The 22,908-nt window shown below is 36.1% G+C and overlaps 1 protein-coding gene across 16 annotated transcripts in view; it reads left to right on the forward strand.

Moving 5' to 3' along the window:
* The window catches only part of Gycbeta100B (guanylate cyclase soluble subunit beta-1-like), a 649,167-nt gene that overhangs the window by 19,247 nt on the left and 607,012 nt on the right, over window positions 1-22,908 (forward strand). For 11 of the 16 annotated variants that reach the window (XM_073959955.1, XM_073959950.1, XM_073959949.1 and 8 more), the window contains one exon: window positions 11,361-11,529. In XM_073959955.1, coding sequence (XP_073816056.1) covers window positions 11,527-11,529 — 3 coding nt within the window. In that variant the 5' untranslated portion in view covers window positions 11,361-11,526. Of the gene's footprint in view, window positions 1-1,693; window positions 1,725-11,295; window positions 11,530-22,908 lie in introns of all 16 variants that reach the window. The other 5 variants (XM_073959948.1, XM_073959946.1, XM_073959947.1 and 2 more) reach the window with 2 other exon arrangements.

The following is a 22,908-nucleotide window of genomic DNA, read 5'->3' on the forward strand; positions in this document are numbered from 1 at the left end:
AAATACCAATACAGTCACACATATTCAGTGCCACACCAACTTACAACCTCACTGCCGATTAAATTTAATTGTCAGTAATCAATGTAAGTGCTTTGAATGTAACTTCAAATTTTTTCCGAATGTTTACACATGCAAGTGTCAGTTCGAAAAAATTGAAGTTTCGACTATAATATGTATACAGAACTGTCTGCAAGTTACTTGTATGTGTAATCATTGGGTTATATAAATGTGCCTTGCAATATATGATCTTGACATTTTGGTTAGAGACTTAGAAGTTTCTACAATATTACCATGAAACCACAGTTATACCAAAAACCGAATTTAATTTTTTAATTAATCTCTATTTTTTGCGATTTCACCCCTTGTGCTTCGCCATCATTTCATATAAATCATTATATATAGTAACTATAACATAATGGTGGACGTGCACACATTGCCTTATGTAGGGTGAATTCAGGCATTAAGCCAAAACACGACATACTGTACAACAATAATAGAGAAAATGAGCTCAAGAACCCCAAAATGCAAAAATCTAATCCAATGCTATTTTCACAGACGCAAATTTTGTTTGCACTATACCAACGGCAACAATCAAGAGAAAAGTACAAAAGAAATTTCTCACGACCTTCTCGACACTCTTTTTTGTTATACTCCAATACATTTCAAAATTATGCAAAATCTGTACACACTTGGACGAGTTTTTAAAACGGATTTCAATAACACTTTTGCTAAAACAATTTTATTGAGAACTACCTCTTTTTGATATATCCATACTAAAAATCACAGTTTTATATAATTAAAACTACATTACAGCGGTTCAAAACCACCCAAATTTATGCTGACAAAAACTTGAAAAATTTCTCAAATTTAACACAGTGCAACAAGAAAAGTAAACAACATACGACATTGCTATTTCGAATACTGAGGTAGAATCTTGTCTCCTTTAACCCTGTCAAGACAGATTATGAAAAAAGTATGTTTTGTTTTTTCAATTAAGCGCCGTTTTGGGGACTATATTAAAACGTAGACCTATACCGACAATTCTCTGGAAGAGTGTTTCATACCAATTGAGACTAAATACCAAATTTCAGCCATATCGGTGTGATAATGAGGCTGAAACCTTTAAAATGCCGAAAATCGGGAGGTATCATTATATGGAGGTTATATCAAAACGTCGACCGATATAGCCCATTTTGAATACCAAACATCCTTGTAGTAATAGAACCATCTGTACCAAATTATAAAACTATATCTTAAATATTGTGAGTGGCATCTTGATTTCAACAGAAAGACTGTTTATATCGACTTAGTATATTATGCTAATCACTATATAGGGTATCCGATGACATAACATTAGTTGTTGGTATAGCTGGTATATGCATAATTGGGCGATTTTAGGTGTTTTGTGTAATACTAAAATCCGAGCTAAAAGCTAGAATTGTGCGCATTATAACTCACGAAGGCAGTAACTGAGTTGGCCCATACTTTGCACGCCATTCGCTGCCCCCATTACGAAGGTACAAGTTTTTTCAGAAAAATGTACATATTTTCGGAGAAAGTTGTCCGAAAACTGTGAAATGTCCTACGGCACCAAGTGTAGCCCTTGTAATATTTTGTCAAATATTTTGTATTAGATTCAAAATTGTCAGTAACCAGTAATGTTAACCTATTTTCATAAAATGTTATATTTCAGGTTTTTGGATCAAATGGAAAACATTTGGAGGGTGAGCATTTCAATATAAAAACGTTTGCTCTTTGGAACAGTCTAATCATTATACGAAATTGTGGGTTTTCTCTTTGCTACAAGCCTTGACCTCTTTTGAAATTTCGACAAAATTAGCCCAAAAATTTTGTTTTTGGGTACTAAATATTTTATGATCATCGTCAAAAATTATAGGTGTCTATTCTGGTTGGAACCTCACCTCCATTCAAATCGGTCCATAATTGCGGCCTATACTTTATTTACAATTTGGTGTGGACGGACACACGTGGATATTTGTATCTCGTCGAGATGTGAAGAATTGTATTTTGGACCAAAATACGAACATAAAATAAAATACCCTTTCCCCATTGTGGTTTATCGAACAATAAATATGTGTTTTACGCTTCTGAGAAGATAAAAATTGTTATTCTGCTGAAAACTGTTCATTATGAGATAGATATTCCTCTGGAAACGTTCATCTTTTTTTACGACATTTTTATTATTAACAAAAATATATTTTGCATATCCTACATGACATTTGAATATGTATTATTTAAAGTAGTTAAATGAGTTAATATAGATAATAATACAATTTAAAGTAATAAAATAGACACTCATTTTACTGTATAAGCGTCTTCTTGAAAATACAAAAAAAAAAAATTATATATACTAACCGTGGAGAATTGTCATGTATGCGCCACAATATCTTAAAAATTGTCTTCAAATTTCATAGAGGGCCACAAAAAACAACGACAAAATATAAATAAAACCCCCGAAAAAAACCTAAAACAGGAAAACACAAATATATCCTTACATGATTTATGTCGACTTCAGCATTTTTATGATCCCCATAATGACAAATGCGATTATGTTTGGGTGGACACATTTATTGTTGTCACATATTCTGCATGGCTGTTGGTTAACTAATATGTGGGAGTTCATGGGCACTCCCTTAAAAAAAGCAAGAAAAACGAAACCTAATTTCTTGCGTGAGTTGTTGTTGTGTTTTTTGCAATAATCATTTAGGTTTTGGAGATGACTGTTCGCCACCATGAACTTAGTATATGTCTTCAAATAAATTGGTAAAGTTTCGTTGTTCTTTTGTAATTTGATAACGCTATTTATTTATAAGTTTTTTTGGTAAGGATAAACTATATGCTTCGAAGGAACATAAATAAATTATGAACACGTTTTTTGATGAAAACTAAGATCAATGTGTATATGAACATATATGTATGTACGTAAGTTATTTCACAATGCAGAAGAAAGTACATATTTTGCTGAACGAATTAGAGGTAGCAAAGCCATAGTTAGCCGTTGGTTATCGTAATAATTACTTGTATGGCAAGAATTTCTTGTTAGCTACGTACATATTTCTAACTCACCTAAATTTACTTTATTCATCGTCCAAAAGAAGTAGTACGCACACATACATACATATGTATATGACTACTTCCCTTTGTGATTTCCATAATGATTAAGAATCTTTTTTCACAGTTTTTACCTTCTCTTCCTTTGAGCGTTAAAAAGAGATGGTTCGCATTTTCCACTTCTGAAAAGTTGTAAACGTCGAAAACATTATAAAATTCTCTTCTGGAATGTTGTATACCTCCATTGAAGACTAAATACCAAATTTCATCGATTTGATAATGACGCTGAAACCTTGAAATTTCCGATAATCGTGAGGCGATATGAAAACGTGTACTGACAAATTTTTGGGATAAAGTTTTGTAGTCGCAAAGAAGACTTAATACCAAATTTCAGTCATTTCGGTGGGGAAATGAGGATACAATCTTGAAAGTCCTATATGGGCTATACCAAAACGTCGATTTTTTATACCCTACACCACCCTGTGGTAAGGGTATTATGTGTTAGTGCATTTGTATGTAACATGCCTAAGGAAAAGAGATAGACCCATAGTTCCTTCTAAGGATATGCATAGAATCACTTTCTGAGTCGATTTATGCATGTCCGTCCGTCCGTCCACAACGTACAGGTCGCATTTACTGTTCGATTTGGCTGAAAATTGAAGAAGATAATTTTTTTGGCCTAATGAAGAACGCTATTGCTTTTGGTGAAGATCGGTTCAGATTTCAGATCGGTTCCCATATATATTTTCGGCCGATTTGAGGTATTTGATGCACCAAACACGCTGAATCTGTCCAGTTATGATGAAATTTAGAATGTGTGACGGAATTTTATCTAGAAATAAGTGTGCCAAATTATATCAAAATCGGTTCAGATTTGGATATAGCTCCCATATAAATTTTTGGCCGATTTTAGGTATGTGGTGCACGAAAGACGTTATATATGTCCGATCTCAATGAAATATGGAATGTGTAACGGAATTTGGTCTAGAAATAAGTGTGCCAAATTTTATCGAAATCGGTTCGGATTTGGATATAGCTCCCATATATATTTTCGCCCGATTTAAGGTATTTGATGCACCAAACACGCTATGTATGTCTAATTTTGATGAAATTTGGAATGTGTGACGGTGTTTGGTCTAGAAATATAAGTGCCAAATTATATCGTATTCTGTTCACATTTGGATTTAGCTCCTATATATATTTTACCTATTCACAGTGGTGTAGGGTATCATATAGTCGGCCCCGCCCGACTTTGATCCTTTCCTTACTGGTTTTGTTTGAATAAGTTCGATAAGTAAAAAACATTAGGTTCAGCCGGTCCGAACTTTTTATAAACTCCACCGTAAAATATTCAGAACTGAAAGGGAATAATTAGTTTCCTGTTAGGTGCAAATATTGTTCGGCCAAGGATACGCCAAATGCCTAAATTCGTAAAAAATGTATCTTAAAATTTCTTAAATCTCTTGGTAACTTTATACGAGGGATATACCTATGTGAACGATTTGAGGCGTGACAGCTGAAAACCTCAAGTGTCAAATTACAGCTAGTTCGGTAAAAAAATTGTAGCTAAAATCCTCAAAATACCGAAAATTTCAGCTAATAATGTGTAGGTCAAAAAATTTAGCTAAAATACTTTAAATCGGGAGGTACCGTTATATGGGGCATATACCAAAACGTGGGCCTATCTCCATCATTTTTGGTGCCGACGTTTTTACATACATATGTAATATCATCGGAAATTTATGACAAATGTGTCATATGTAGTTTTAGTCGGGCCATTACTGGTGCCAAACCCAATTTGATATATTTTTAATTTTCATGCAAAGGTAGTTTAACTCGAAAAACACAAACATGTAAATAGAGCTACATATATAGGTGTGTGTGTGCAAATTTCGATCTGTTTAGTTTTCACTACACCTTGGGAAATCCTTTTTAAGATTTTATGTGGTTAGAAAACATATATCACCACCATTTTTGGTGCAGACGTTTTTTTGACATCTTGAAACTCCAAGTGCCGAATTGGTGCCAATTTCGGAGGCGAATGTAGCTTAAATCCACAAAATACCTTAATTTGGGTGGTACCGTTACATGTGGGCTATACCAAAACGTGGACTTATATAGCCCATCTTCGAACATGACCTGCCTATGCGAAAAATACACTCAGGTGTCTATCTCAATTATTGCGGACGCTAGAGTGATTAAAACAGACGGACATGATACAATACTATGGTGAAGGTATAAAATGGGATTTATCGGTCCACTTCTTCGGGTACCTCCCCCACAACATTTAAAATTTTCCTATAAAATTGTGTACACGATAACTCTCGAAGGGAGTAATCAAAGTTTGCACGTCGTAATATTTCTTCCAGACATGGATAAGGTTCGAATATGGACTACGAGTATATCAGTCCAATCCTTCGAGTAGCTCCCACACAAATTTTCAAAATTTTTGGTACAAGTGCAGTTCCTGTCGAATCGACATGGAATTTTTTGCAGCATGTTGTGGGTTTTCTTCGGGGGCAAATCCACATTTCCTAAAATAATGTCCTATAAGCTCTAAATACCCCTGCCGGCACCAATCGAAATGACTGATGAGCGCGAAAACTTACGAATTGAGTATACGATTTGTCCGAAACTTTGAACATCGTAAAACGTACATCAAGTTTCAAGAAGGTCAATATTAGAAAACATCTTCGGCTACCTACCTCACCATAGTTAAACATTTTTACGAAAGTGCAATTTAAGGGCTAATTCAAAATCTTTTCCAAATTTTTACCAGAAGTATTTGTTGTGATCCTGTTTACAAAGATAAAATGGTCTAAAAGCTTTAAGAATTTCAAGGTGACCAACTAAAATACACGATGGATACGATATCAGTCTTACCTTGACCTGATCGATATCAGTCTAACCTTTGCGCATCGTAATACTTCATTCACACTTAATTCATTTAAAAATGTTTCGCACATGTGCATTTCAGGGACATTTCTAGGATAGTTTTGAAGTTTTTACAGCAGGTAGAATTCGCGACTCATATTTCAACAGTATAGTTTTTATCGGCCGTAGGTCTAAACGTTCTTCCAAACTTGTCTGAAATTCGAAGATGGACTTTCACATTTAAATCATGGTTTTATATGGAATATATCATTCCAATTCTTCCGGTACCTCCCCTACAAAAGTTCAAACATTAAGTTTTGGATTAGTTTAAGACCTTACTTAATTACTTAGTTACCCTATTTCAGAACATTTGTCCTATAAGCCGAACTAAGAACAGATTTCCATTCCTCTCTGTTTGTTGCTTTGCTTTTTGGAATACCGCGTTTTTCCATCTTTTCTTTCCCTTTTTTGCTCCATCGAAACCTTGGCCTGCCACCTCTACGTGTGCCGTCATGTGGCCCGTTTTTATACGTCTTTTTAGTGGGTTCATCAACGCTCATTCTTATGATATGGCCTAGCCAACGCAGTCGTTGCATCTCGATGCGTTTATCTATACTGATGTCGTTGTATAGCAGATACAGCTCGTGGTTTATACGACGCACAGTGTTGCCGCGTGGACAAAAATCAAAAAATGTGATGTTATCTTTTACATATGTTTATGTTTTTTTCATACAGTACACACATCCGATACAATGAATCTGAAAGAATTTTGTCGATATGTGCGCCCATAATGAAGTTATAGTTCTTTAAATATGAAAAATATTTCCCAGGTAATCTAAAGCGATAATCATATGAAAATTAGACTACATTTAAAATAACATTTTCTGAAAGGTTTGTTGATAATATTAAAAGTTTTGGATGGGGATTTGATGGGTGGGTTATAAATATAAAATTGTAGTACAAAAAGTTGACATCAACTGCACATGGGCAAAGTACCGTTATCAAGAATTAAAAATTTAAATTTGATAAAAAAATATAAATTCTTAATATTTAGTAGAGTATATCTTTTGATTGCCACCTATTGCCACATTGGCTCTTGAATTCCGTTAGTTGGACATATCTTCCGAAGCGAAATGTGTAAAAACATTCTGCCCATCCCTGCAACCTTCTGAGATATATCGGTTCAGATTTTATATAGCCCACATATATATCTTTTCTCGATTTTGCTACAACTTGTTCAATTTTGATTGGATAGCCTTCAAATTTAGTACGTGTTATTTTCTTAGACCCCTGGATAGCTAACACGATTTTCACAAAAATCGGTTCAGATTTGGATATAACCCCCATATATATCTTTCCCCGATTTTGCTATAACTCGGTCAATTTTAATCGAATAGCCTTCAAATTGTATGTGTGATATTTGCTTAGGCCCCTGATCGGTTCAGATTAGAATATAGCTCCCATATATATCTTCCCCGATTTTGCTATAATTCGAGTTATAGCAAAATCGGGAAAAGATATATATGGGGGCTATATCCAAATCTGAACCGATATGGACCAAAGTTGAAATTTTTCATTCCTATGCCCTTATAAGTACTTGTGCAAAAATTCATCAACCTAGGTCAACTCCTTCTATTTTTGTCCACCTTTGTATGGAAGCGGCAACACTGTGCGACGTCGATATACACCGTCAACACAGATTGGTCCGTAGATCTTTCGAAGATTTTTTCTCATAAACACACCAAGCACTGCCTTATCTGCTTGCGCAAGTAACCAGTCTTCGGAACCATAAGTTAGCACGGATAGTATCAGTGTTTTGTAAAGCGTTGTTTTTGTTTAACGAGATGTGGCTTTGTTTTTAAACTGCTTACTTTTAAGCCAAAGTAGCAACTGTTGGCCAATACAATTCTTGAACTGATGCTGTTTGTTGTGTTTGTTTACTATCTCAAAGTTATAGGAACCAACTTCTACTGTTGGTCCTAGCTCTATGGACGCATTGTGCGTCGACACCATAAACTTGGTATTCTCGCCGTTTACCGCCAGACCCTCTTTTTAAAGTATAATCTGTTCCAGCAGTGTACTGACTAGGTCCCACGAAAGGCTGTCACCTTGTTTGAAACTAAACTCATCGGAGAGGTTATTTCCTATTTTAACTGAGGATCTAGTATCAGTTAATGTCATTTTACAAAGCCGAATGAGCTTTGCCGAGAGACATGACTTGGAATGACTTTGAACCTAGGGGGCTGTCGAAGGCTGCTTTGTAATCAACAAAAAGGTGGTAAGTGTCGATCTGCATCTCTTGGGTCTTCTCCAGGATTTGCCGCAGGGTAAATATCTGGTTAATGGTGTATTTGCCATGTCTAAAGCCGCATTGGTATGGCCCAATTATTTCATTGACCATAGGCATTAGTCGTTCGCACAATATCCCTGACACTATCTTATAGGCAATAGTGAGAAGACTTATGCCCCTATAGTTAAAGCATACAGTATTATCTCCTTTCTTGTGGACAGGGCACAGGATGCTAAGGTTCCATTCATCAGGTACTTGTTCTTCCTGCCAGGTGGTGCTAACGTACTGATGTATACACCTTATCAGCGTGTCTCCTACTGCTTTGAACAGCTCGGCTGGTAAGTCATCGTTTCCTACTGATTTATTATTCTTCAGGCATATTACGTATTGTTTTATTGTCTTTACCTCATCTTGGCTGGGAGGTATACATTCAATACGATTTTCAGGAATTGGATCTATAGTATCTTCGTCGTCTTCGGTACTATTGGATACCAACAGTTTGGAAAAATGCAGTTTCCATATTCGGAGCACACTATCTATATCAGATACCAAATTACGTTGTTGGCCTCTGCAAGTGGATGTTCCTATACCAAAGCCATAAGTTTGATGTTTCCCTCTTTGGTAGAACATTCGGACATCATTCTGGTTCCTGTACATCTCGATTTTTTCACACTCCCGCTTTTCCAGTTCTCTTTTTTTTTTCTCCTTTTTCCCGATATCTCTTTCGTCCACTACGTGTTGCTACTGATTGTAGAGTAGCCCAATAAGCCTCATTTTTCTCTTCGGTGGCAGCACCACACTCCTGGTCATACCATGGATTCAGTGGAGGTCTCTGGTATCAAAGTGTGGATTTTGCGGTTGTTTGCATGGAGTTGCCAATACTTTGCCATTGTGCTGATATGTCATTGGGGCGTGGAGTGATTTCATTAAGCAATTGGGCTAGTTGAGTGGAATATGATGTGACTATCTGTTGTGTTTGCAGCCAACCGATGTTCAACTTCCGCGTTGTATTTGTTCGTTTTTTATTTGCAATGTTTAGACGGGTACGTACCTTTGGTGCAACAAGGTAGTGGTTTGAGTCTATATTTGTTCCTCCGAACGATCGTACATCCAACACCCTCGATGAATGTCTTCCATCTATCATATCGTGATCAAATTGATTTCTTGTTCTTTGATCTGGAGACAGCCATGTGCCCTTATGAATATCGAGATGCTTAAATCTGGTACTGCTAACTGCGAAGTCCATCATCTTCTTATTTTGTCAGATGTTTCACTGTGGAGAATGTATTTCCCGACTGTTGGGTCAAAAATATTCTCCTCTCCAATTTTGGCTTTAAAATCGACTGGAATAATTTTAATGTCACGGGCAGGGTAACGATCATCTGTTTCCTATAAGCGCTCGTAGAATATATATTTGGTCTGTTCATCCTTGTCTTCGGTTGGATCATGAGCGCAAATAAAACTGATGTTGAAGAATTTTACTTTTATTCGAATTGTAGGAAGATCTTCATTCATTGGAGTGAAGCTGGAGACCAGATGTTTTACAAATCCCCAACCAGACTCATGCTTTGTGTCATGACACCTATAATACCTTTAGGTGTTGTTGTGACACCTTTCCCAATCCATCGTATTTCTTATATGCCAGCCTTGTAATTTTCAGTTACATCTGCCAATGCGTAAACTTCACCTTCTCCAGGTGCAAATTCGCAGATCATGGTCCCTAAAACGTTTGCGGGGGTCGTCAACTTTAGAGGGGTTTGTTTTTCCTTTCCTTTGTTTTTTCATAGTAGGATGCGTTTTCTAGGTGAGGGTTACTGCGCTTTGCCATGTTAAAGCCGGTCAAGAACGTTGCTTGGTATCTTTAATCACCTACGTCACCCATTCAGATTGAGACCTATTCGCGAATATGTATTAAACTTTATTTCTATATAATTCAAGCAAAACTCATTACAACAGTAATGCTTTGGAAAAACACCCCATATTGTGTTTGCTTCTTTTTGTTACGTTACAGGCTGAGGTTATATCTCTGTCGGCTTACCCTACTGATACTTTTTTACTTGTTTCACTCAATTTCAATTCAGGCCATCCACAGACATGCATATAGAAATATGAGACCATCACATTTTCTATTATCAAAAATCCAAATACTTTGTAAGGTATACGACGTTTTATACATATGTTTATACGTCGGAAATTTATGACAAATACGTCACTGTTTCACATTGGCCATCTCTGGTGTCAAACCAAATTTGATATATTTTTAATGTTCGTGCAAATGTAGTTTAACTCGAAAAACACAAACATGTAAATAGAGTTGTGTAGGTGTGTGTGCGTGCAAATATCGATGCCATGTGTTTAGTTTTCACTACACCTTGGGAAATCCTTTTTAGGATTTTATGTGGTTAGAAAACATATATTTAAGTATGTTAACTACAAAATTACTATTGGCAGGCTTCGACCATTTTAAAGTGGTCGAATCTGCAGGGAGTGTGGTCAACGGTATTTTTGTGTACTCTTTGTACTCTTTGTGTCCATTCGGTAGCTTTAACCAAAGTATTCCCGTGTATTATAAATGTATGTATGTATATGTTTAAAAAAATTACTATGTAAACATTGAACCATCAGCTCCTTTGCAGTTTTCAGCAAAAACAAAGTTCCTTACAAATTAGAAATTCCATTGCAAGAAGGCATAAGAGATTGTGTGTTTCTTGTTCTTTTTTGTAAAATTACTAGCTGCCATAAACAACAAGATTAAGTTTACCTTAGTAAATAAAAAAAAACTTTGTTATTAGTTAAGTTACCCTCTTGGTGTGTGTGTTTTGGTACCATTGCTGGTTGACTTAAAAAACATCTTGCCACGCAACGAACTTCTATGATAGGGAGTGTTTTTGTTGCTATTCTAAAGATTTCTTCCTTTCGGCCTAATGGTAAATTGTGGCATAAGCAAAAGCAGTAGCACATATTGAGGTAGTTTGGTAATGTACATACTGTATGTACATATCCATATGTACATATTAAACACTCATGTCTGCATGCAATGCATGCATGTACGCGTATAGCAAATCTTAACAACATCGAAAAGTTTCCTTTAAAGAAATATAAAAAAAAATAATTATTTTCACAGTGCTTGCATAAATAAGAAAAATATTCAAAAGTGTAAAATCGCTCGATATAAAAGCGCTTAACAACGCATTAAAAAATATTTAAAAATTGTGTCCATTCGCGGAGCAGTATTACGTAAAAATAATTCCACAAACATCGCAAAAGGAAATCAATAGAAAGCAGCAAATATGGTAAGTAAATATAAAAATGTGTTGTTTGTTTTTATCAAAAAATAATACCTTTTTCACTTAATGTTACCTGATCGTACCTGATCATTTACCCAAAACTCTTTGGATGCTATGTACATTTTCCTTTGTAGATACGAGCACATATGGACCTCATTGCGAATACACAATGTACATATACAAATATTTATCATTCGCGGGATATTATGTCTTTTTTAGATTTTAAGAACGAATGTAGAGAATGGTTTTTCAGAAAATGCATAAATTCACTTAATTTCCACATAGAAAACATTGTACACTAGGGTGAGGAGTTTTCGACTTCTTCACAATGACATGACGTTCATTTCACTTAATATGAAATAGGTCACATACATACCACTTTGAAATTATTTTTTGTGGAAAATTTTAAATTAAATTAAAAAGCGAATACAGCGAATACTGTTTTCTGAAATTTTGTTTTAACTGTAGCAGAAATGAACGAACTTTTTTTCTTCCAGTCCATGAAAGACAAAAATACACTTGATTTCTTTGAGTCACTTCTCTGATTTTATAACCGTAGATGTTGAAACAAGTAAAAAAGTATCAGTCGGCTTTGCCGACAGAGATATACCCTCAGAATATGTGAATTGAAATTTTCATCATTTCAGTGAATCACCGTATAACTTTTGGACCAGTATGCCAGGAAGCATAGACTTGTCCACGGAAAACATAATATCGCTGTAAATAGGACCACAACAAATCGCATGGGTATACAATTCCAAAGGATTTGAGACACAAATGTTGAACTTTTGTGGGGAAGGTACCATAAGGAGATGACCGATATGGGCCATTTTAGAAGTTAAACTAAATTTTGACAAAATATTAGGATATCCAAACTTTGGACCAAATTGGTTGCCCCGTCCATACATACCATTTTATCGACAAATTTTAAATATTGGGGGAAGTACCGGAAGTTGTTTCCCATCTTCGAACTGAAACTACGTTTGAACAAAATATGACGTTGACCAACTTTTGGACCAAATCGGTTGATAAGTTCGAGGGTTATCGTGCTCTCCAGTCTCTACATATGGTGCCATAGGGATTTTTTACACCCTTCGGGCTGTTTTCTCAAGAAGTATGACTTGGCCCTAAAAAAACTTTTACCGTCGTAATTGAGGCAGCGAATGGAAGTTTTTCCACCAAAAATCATAATGATTCGAGAGCAGGTCTTAAAGTGAACTTTTCCGAAGGAGTGGACAAATATAGGTCATATTCGAACCAGATCTATATCTGGTAGATATCGGTCACTCCATTCAAGAGTTGTCGTGCGCACAATTTTTCCGAACATATTTGAACTTTTATGTGGAACCTCATCTTTGTCTGGAACCTCATCATCACGATGTGTGATGGTATGGACCAAATCGGTTACTACCTTTAAAAGTAATCGTTCGTACAATTTTTCCGAACATTTTCGAACTCTTTTGGGGGAGGTACCGGAATGAGTGGACTGATATGGCCCATCATCGAGCTTATATATTACGAAGGCCAAATTTTGGACAAAATCATGTGATCATGCGCTCCGTCTCGAGTTTGCAGGTATACCACTTGACTTATACCGCCATATTTGTCAGGTGAGGTATTTCGTCCTTCTTGCCAGCTTCAATTTTCCACTTTCCCAAATTGGTACTGTAGAAGGTCCCTATAAGCTCACCGAAGATTATTATTTTTATTCGTCCACGTCATTGAAGAATGTGGCCCAAATTTTTGTCTTTTACCTTGTTCTCCATGGCTTTCTGGTGATCTGTGTAACCTAACCGTAAACCACAGTTTGTCCCTGTAATACTTTTTGGTAACCTTGGCGTAAGTAGATGACGGCTTAGTTGCTTTCTCTTCGGTAAGGTGCGGGATTTCTTTATGGAGTCTCCAGTAGTTCCGGAAGACTGTATTGTCGGGCTCACCCTCTTCATGTCCGAGCTCACATTGTCGTTCTCGTTCGTTTAGTGGTGTTGTGTTCTTCAGGAGATCTTATCCTCTTTGCCGCTTCTAAAGACATGGAAATAATTTTCTCCTTTGGAGCATCCCCCTGTTCTCAATTTAGTCGTGAACTCCTGACATCTGCCGTCTTTATATCCTCCAGCATACTATGGTGGGTATTTTTAGTTTATTTTTCCGTTTGTAGCGCATTGGAATAATCATTTGAGATGCTATAAAGTACATACATATATTCTTGATCAGGATAACATTCTGAGTAGATTTAAGCATGTCCGTCTGTCCCTCTGTTGCAATCGCTATATTTTTGCACCCGACATAGTTTTCCATAACTACGGCCCACGTTTTGGTATAGCCCCCAGTTAAAGGTTCGTCACGATTTTCGGTATTGTGAGGATTTTAGCTACAAATTTTAATCAAATTTGATGTTATTTTACATTTGGGATTCTCAGTGGTCGCAACACTTCTCCATAAAAATTTTTGATATAAGCCAATGTCTTCGTATATGCGCCATATAGCGATACCTCCCCATTTTGGGTATTTTGAGGATTTTGGCTACATTTGTTGACCGAAATATATGTAATTTGACACTTGAGGTTCCAGCTGCGCACTAAACTTCTCCACGAAAATTGTCAACATAGGTCTATGTTTTGGTGTAGGCCCATATAACGGTACCTCCCGATATTTGCTTGGATTTTTGAACTATCCGTAATTTTATATTTCAGGTTCCCTCTGATCACAAAATTTATTCGTCAAACAATTTAAGCATAGGTTCATGTTTGGGTGTAGCGCCTATATAACGGTACCTCCTGATTTTCGATACTTTGATGGTTTTAGCTACATGTTTTGACGGAACTTACCGTAATTCGACATTTGAGGTTTCCTACAGTCACGAAAATCTTTTCCACCAAAAATTGTGAACATAGGTCTATATAACGGAACCTCCAAAATATTACGCCGTCCGACAATTTTCAAAAAATTTTGTTACACTTGTACCGGACTATATACGTTTGAAAGTACAGGCAAAATGGAGTAAAATGGCATTTTGATATTTTTCGATTTCTATTCGTTTTGACCTTTTATAGGACATACAAATTTCAAGGTCAACATTTTTCAAAAAAATATTTTAAATACTTGTACTCGTCGTACGGTGCTGATGTTGGTGTCAAATTAAAGGGGAGAGTATAGGCTTTATATAATAATTATAAATTAATAATTATAAATAGACATCAAAAATGTCCTTGAAAAATTGAATCATAAAAAAATCCTTTGAATGCATCCTGCAATTTTTTTTTTCAAATAAATATATGTTGATGCCCTTCATGTAATGCAACACTTCTCGAAGTTTCAATATTCTAGATTTCTTAGTTATTTTTTAATAAATATTTACATGAATTTCTTCGAAGAAAACAACACATTTTATTCTATATCATTGTGCCACACTAAAAAATAAAAAAAAAGTAAGAAAAGTCTATGGTAGGAGGGAGCCGACCATGGGATACCCTATACCACTATCCCTGGACAATCGCTCTCCACGGAACTTCTTTTCAATGATTGTGAAAATTTAATTATCAAATATCAGAGATGTAATGTATAATACTTATGACCACAACCAAAAAGTTATCTACCATGACAAAGACATTTTTGTAGCAGGAAAGGAAAATTTAGTTCACACAAACTAAAATGTAATGAAACCCACTTATGTAGTACTACTGCTTCCGTTGTTTAACCGCTACGTTATTGAAATTTTTACCAATTTCACACAAAAGTTTCAGTCCATTTAACCCGCTAAGTATTATTTGATCTTCACGTTGGTTTGTACGCTTCTTCTTCATCATAAATTCAAACTTTGTTTAAAATTTTGCGGGTAATTATTTTGACCTGCAGAGCCGCTACAAAATTGGTTAAAATTTTGTTTTTGGTCCATTTCATTCCCTGAACATTTCACGATCATCACCAAAAGCTAATCATTACTATTCTGGCCCGAACCCTCCTTAAAAAAATTCGTTACAATCGGTCCATAATTGCGGCCTTAAGCTTGTTTACAATTTTTAATGGACGGACGCACATCGCTAAATCGCTTTATCTCGTCGAGATATGCATTTTGGCATACCAAAAAAGGGGTCTAGGACGAATATTTCGTGGTGTTACATAAACTTTTGGAGAGACAATATGTAGCATGGGATAAAAATGGGACAGAACCCATTATATATTAGCCAGTAGGCCCTTTATCTAGCAAGACTTTATTGCAATTTACATCAAAGGAAACATCAGTAGTTTTTTCCATATGTAGGCTACTTTGCGAAATATATATGTCCTCAAGGAATTAAAATATCGACCAAAAATAAAAATTTTATATTTTTCATACAAAAGTAATGGTCCATTTCACCCGCTAAAGAATATGAGATCATCATTCAAAATTGTAGGCATCTTTTTCGACCTATACTCTTACCCGGTGTAAAATTTCGTGACTATTGATGTATAATTGCGACTTCTAGCGAGTTTATTATTACACTACAAACAAATAACGGAATGTATTAGGCTGTAACTCTGTTATCTGATCATGCACACCAACATAATTGGCATCAATTGAAAGGTCAAGCGTTCCACTTTCAAGTATATCTCACCTGTCCGGAATGTCACTTCCAGGAATTAAGATATAAGCTGTATATTAAAAATTTTCACAATTTTCACACAAAAGTTTTGTTCCATTTAACCCTCTAAATATTATCCGATCGCGATCTCAAATTGCAAGCTTCTCCTTTGCGATATACTCTTACCTTATTTAAAATTACGCGTTGATCGGACTATTATTGAGACCTACAGAGCCGCTAGAAAATTGGATAAATATTATGTTTTTGGTCCATTTTACCCGCTAAATATTTCACGATCATAACCAATAAGAATAGGGATCTATTCTGATCTGAACCCGACCTCCATACAAAATTTCGTGACGATCGGTCCATAATTGCGGCCTGGAGCGTGTTTACAATTTATAATGGACAGACGGACGGACGGACAGACATACATCTCAAAATCGCTTTATCTCGTCGAGATATGAAGATTGGTATACCACATTGGGGGTCTCCGACGAATATTTCGCGGTGTTACATGAATTTTTACCAAAACAACCTTATAATACCCTTTTCCACATTGTGGTATAGGGTATAAATACGAACAAAAATATTCAGACACCGCATCATGATAGAAGACCAAAAATAAAAAGTTACGTGTTCCGGTGTTTTTTCCTATCACTTCCACTTTCGCCCTTATGAGCCCCCAAAGGTTTGTGGCCTTGTTGTCAAAAGGGTTCATTTTGCCAGGCTCATACTTTCTAAAGCGCTAAAAATTTTAATTTGCTCTCTGAGGCAAAGTTGTAGCTCTTGTCGTAAAGAACTAATTCTGAACACACACAATCCACCAAACCACATCTTCAATGTCAAAATCGTCAAGGTCAAATTTTCTTTAATATTTTTTCTAGGGTTTTGGTTTACAGATATGGACCGTTCATAGACAGTTCGTATATTCCAGAAAATTGCTGACTGATATCCATGTAAGTTATTGCTGTTAATTGCTTTCTTGAGTTTAGAGCGGTTTAGTATCTATGGACCAGAAAAAATGATGAACATCGAATTTGTTTTGATATTTTGACCTGTAAGAAACGTTTACAGAAACAAATTTATTGAGATCTAAGGAGTTGTTTGTTTGCTTCAATTTTTATTAGTTTGATATCTGTAGATCAACCTTTAGAAAAGATTATAAAGAAAATTTGACCTTGACGATTTTGACCTTGAAGATGTGGTTTGGTGGATTGTATGTATACAGAATTAATTCCTTAAGACAAGAGCTACAACTTTGCCTCCGAGAGCAAAGTAACATTTTTTGCGGTTAAGAAAATATGAGCCTTGCAAAATGAACCCTTTTGACAACAAGGCCTCAAACCTTTGGGGGCCTTTTTATTTTTGGCCTTCTATCATGCTGCGGTGTCAGAATATTTTTTGCTCGTAATTTTTTTTTTGTAATTTTGTTAGTGTGGCACAATGATATAGAATAAAATGTTTTGTTTTCTTCGAAGAAATTCATCTAAATATTTATTAAAAAATAACTAAGAAGGCTAGAATATCGAAACTTTGGGAAGTGTTGCATTACATGAATGACATCAACATATATTTTTTTGAAAAAAATTGCAGTTTGCAATTTTTCAAGGACATTCTTGATGTCCATGTTATCCTGAAATGCAATAATTTGTTATTATTATATAAAGCGGGAGTGTGAAAAAATCGAGATGTACAGGAGGCAGAATGAAGTCCGAAAATTCTACCAAAGAGTGAAACATCAAACAGATGGCTTTGGTACAGGCACATCCTCCTGTAGAGACCAGCAAGGTAATCTGGTAACATATACAGATAGCGTGCTCAGGATATTGAAGGAACATTTCTCCAATCTGCTGGTATCCAATAGTAGCGAAGACGATGATACCACAGATGCAATCCCAAAAAATGGTATAGAATGTATACCACCCGGCCAAGATGAGGTAAAAACAGCAATCAACCGGCTGAAGAATAATAAAGCAGCAGGAGCCGATGGCTTACCAGCCGAGCTGTTTAAAACCGGAGGCGACGCGCTGATAAGGTGTATGCATCAGCTAGTTAGCACAATCTGGCAGGAAGAACGCGTACCCGACGATTGGAACCTGAGCATCCTATGTCCCGTCCACAAGAAAGGAGATAAGACTGTATGCTCCAACTATAGGGGCATAAGTCTTCTCCCTATTGCCTATAAGATAGTTTCAGGGATATTGTGCGAACGACTAAAGCCAATGGTCAACGAAATAATTGGACCATACCAATCTGGCTTTGGACCTGGCAAGTCCACCATTGACCAGATATTTACCCTGCGGCAAATCCTAGAGAAGACCCAAGAGATGCAGATCGACACATTTCACCTTTTTGTCGATTATAAAGCAGCATTCGACAGTCCCCTCCGATCAAAGGTATTCCACGCAATATCTGAATTTGGTATCCCCGCAAAGCTCATCCGGCTTTGTAAGATGACTTTAACTGATACTAGGTCCTCAGTTAAAATTGAAAAGAACCTCTCCGAAGAATTTTGTACCAAAAGAGGTTTCAGACAAGGAGACAGCCTTTCGTGTGGCCTATTCAACATTTTGCTGGAAAAGGTAATACGAGATGCAAATGTCAAAAGAAATGGCACAATTTACACCAATAGCCACTTGTTACTTGCCTATGCTGATGACATAGACATCATGGGACGATCAGTAAGGGAAGTAACTGATACCTTTAGGAAGGTCGAAGCAGAATCTGCGAATGTGGGTCTGGCGGTAAACGGCGAAAAGACCGAATTGATGGTGTCGACGCGCAAAGCGTCCATAGCGCTCGGACCAACTGTGGAAGTTGGTACCTACAATTTTGAGGTAGTTAAAGACTTCGTCTACCTCGGCACTGCCATAAACACAACAAACAACATCAGTTGTGAAATAAGAAGAAGAATTGTATTGGCCAACATATGCTACTATGGTCTAAGTAAGCAATTTAAAAACAAAGCCACATCTCGTCAAACAAAAATAACACTATACAAAACGCTGATACTACCCGTGCTAATGTATGGCTCCGAAGCATGGGTACTTGCGCAAGCAGATAAGGCAGTGCTTGGTGTGTTTGAGAGGAAAATTCTTCGAAAGATCTACGGGCCGATTTGCGTTGACGGCGAATATCGACGTCGTATGAACCACGAGCTATATAAGCTATACAAAGACATGAATATAGTTAAACGTATCGAGATGCAACGATTGCGTTGGCTAGGCCATATCATGAGAATGGGCGATGATGAACCCGCTAAAGAGGCGTATGAATACATGCCACATGGCGGTGCACGCAGAATCGGCAGGCCTAAGCTTCAATGAAGCATACAAGTGGATGAAGAAATGAAAAGGCGCGGTATTCCAAAAAGTCAAGCGAAAAACAGAGAGGAATGGAGATCTTTTCTTGGTTCGGTCTATGGAACAAATGTTCTGTAATGGGCCAACTAAGTAAGTAAGTAATATAAAACTTATACTCTCCTCTTTAATATGACGCTAACATCAGCATCGTACGACGAGTACAAGTATTTAAAATATTTTTTTGAAAAATGTTGACCTTTGAAATTTGACTGTCCTCTGATGAGAAATCGAAAAATTAAAAATCCCATTTTACTCCATTTTGCCTATAGTTACAAACGTATATAGTTCGGTTCAAGTGTAATTTTGGCTGTCGGACGGTGTAATGGAACCCCTCGATTTTAGGTTTTTATACCCTCCACCATAGTATGGAGGGTATATTAAGTTTGTTTTTCCGTTTGTAACGCATTGAAATACTCATTTGCGACCCTATAAAGTATATATATTCTTGATCAGGGTAAAATTCTAAGTCGATCTGAGCACGTCCGTCCGTCCGTCCGTCTGTGGTAATCACTCTAGCATCCACAAAAATGGAGATAGGACGCTGAAATTTTGGGAAAATGCGTCTTTTGTTTGCAGGCAGGTCAAGTTCGATGATGGGCTATATCGGTCCACGTTTTGGTATAGTCCCCATATAACGGTACCCCCCGATTTACGGTATTTTGACGTTTTTAGCTACATTTTCAGACCGATTTGGCTATAATTTGACATTTAGGGTTCTTAAGTGTCAATAAACATATACAACAAAACTTGTGGACATAGGATCAGGTTTTGGTATAGCCCCCATATAACGGTACCCCCCGATTTGCGGTATTTTGACGTTTTTAGCTACATTTTCATACCGATTTAGCTACAATTTGACATTTAGGGTTCTTAGGTATCACTAAACTTATATAACAAAAGTTGTGGACATAGGTCCACGTTTTGGTATAGCCCCCATATAACGGTACCCCCCGATTTGCGGTATTTTGACGTTTTTAGCTACATTTTCAGACCGATTTAGCTATAATTTGACATTTAGGGTTCTTAAGTATCAATAAACTTATATAACAAAAGTTGTGGACATAGGTCCACGTTTTGGTATAGCCCCCATATAACGGTACCCCCCGATTTACGGTATTTTGACGTTTTTAGCTACATCTTCAAACCGATTTAGCTATAATTTGACACTTAGGGTTCTTAAGTGTCAATAAACTTATATAACAAAATTTGTGGCTACGTTTTCATACCGATTTAGCTATAATTTGAAATTTAGGGTTCTTAGGTATCACTAAACTTATATAACAAAAGTTGTGGACATAGGTCCACGTTTTGGTATAGCCCCCATATAACGGCACCCCCCGCTTTACGGTATTTTGATGTTTTTAGCTACATTTGTGGCTACATTTTCATACCGATGAAGCTATAATTTGACATTTAGGTTTCTTAAGTGTAACTAAACTTATATAACAAAAGTTGTGGACCTAGGTCCACGTTTTGGTATAGGCTCCATATAACGGTACCCCCGATTTACGGCATAATTTGACATTTAGTGTTCTTAAGTGTAACTAAACTTATATAACAAAAGTTGTGGACTTAGGTCCACGTTTTGGTATAGCCCCCATATAACGGTACCCCCGATTTACGGCATTTTGACGTTTTTATCAACATTTTCAGACCGATTTAGCTATCAATTGACATTTAGGGTTCTTAAATGTCAATAAACTTATATAACTAGTGGACATAGCTCCATGTTTTGGAATAGCCCCCATATAACGTTACCGCCCGATTTCAGGTATTTTGAGAATTTTACCAACAAGTTTTAACCGAATTATCTGTAATTTGAACATTTCACATTTGAAATTCTTAGTGGTCACCACACCTCTCCACCAAAAAATGTCAAGAAAGCCCCCATATAACGGTACGTCACAATTTTCAGTAATTTGATGATTTTAGCTACAATATTAAATCGAACTAGCAGTAATTTGACATTTGAAGTTCTTAGTGGTCACAACACCTCTCCATCAAAAATTGTCAACATAGGTCCATATTCGGATATAGCTCCCATGTAACGGTACTCCCAATTTTCAGTAATTTGGCAATTTTAGCTACAATTTTTAACAGAACTAACTGTAATTTGACATTTGAAGGTTGTAGTGGTCACCACACATCTGCATCAACAATTTTCAACATAGCCCCAATATAACGATACTTCCCGATTTTCGGTACTTTGAGGATTTTACTTAAAATGTTTAACCGAACGTAGGTCCATGTTTTTGTATAGCCCCAAAACAAACCTCCCGATTTTCCGTACCTTAGCTTTATTTTTTGGGCGAACTTTCTGTAATTTGAAATTTAAAAGTCAACAAAAATTCTGCAAAAAAATTGTTCATTTAAGTTCATATTTTCGTATAGCCCAGATACCTCCGAACTAGATGTTAATGACATTTGAAGTTCCCACGTTATGTACCGATTTTCGGTATTTTGAGGAATCTAGCTAAATTTTTTAAATTAGGAGTTATTTGACATTATAGGCTCCCTTCAAAAACTGTCAACATAGGCCCATGTTTTATTATAACCCCTATATAACAGTACCTCCCAATTTCTGGCCCACCAAAAATTGTCAACAGTTAGATATAGGCACCAAAGGGCCTCCCGAATGCTTCATTTTATGTACATTATCTGACATTTTAACGTACTCACTTAAAGTTGGGGACAGGAATGAATATTTTATGGTGGAGGGTATGAAAAGTTCGGCCCGGCCGAACTTAATGCTTTTTTACTTGTTTCGTTTGATCGAACTACCCGTTATTTGATCGAACTACCAGATGGTTGGAAAACTTCTATACGAAAAATTGTCACCATAGGTCCATGTTTTGGTATAGCCTCCATATTTATATTGGTCCTCCCTATTTTTTGTGGTTTGAGGAGTTTAGCTATATTTGTTGACCGAACTATCTGTAATCTAAAATTTAATGTTCCCAATGGTCACAAAATTTATTCACTTAAGATTGTCAACATAGGTACAGTCCCCATATAAATAGATGAACTTATGTACCTTAGGGTTATGCCTTTTTGAAATTTTTTTTTTCAAAAATGATTTCCTATAGTGAGAATGAATGAAATTTTGCCTATTAATGCCTAAAATAACATTAAATCCATTTTATTATAAAAAAAAAAGGTTCAGCACAAACAATTTTGAAAAAAAAATTAAAAAATCCTTTGAAACAAAAAAATCTCATGAAATAATTTCCTATTGCACGAATGAATGACCTTTTGCCTATTAATGACTAAAATAACTTTTTTTCTATTTAAGTATATATGTCTATATATATATTTTTAATACTTAAATAGAAAAAATGTTATTTTAGTCATTAATAGGCAAAAGGTCATTCATTCGTGCAATAGGAAATTATTTTATGAGATTTTTTTGTTTCATAGGATTTTTTAATTTTTTTTTCAAAATTGTTTGTGCTGAACCT

The sequence above is a fragment of the Musca autumnalis genome, unplaced genomic scaffold (genome assembly GCF_047663935.1).
Source record: "Musca autumnalis isolate F117 unplaced genomic scaffold, ASM4766393v1 scaffold_1, whole genome shotgun sequence".
In the NCBI taxonomy this organism is placed as follows: domain Eukaryota; kingdom Metazoa; phylum Arthropoda; class Insecta; order Diptera; family Muscidae; genus Musca; species Musca autumnalis.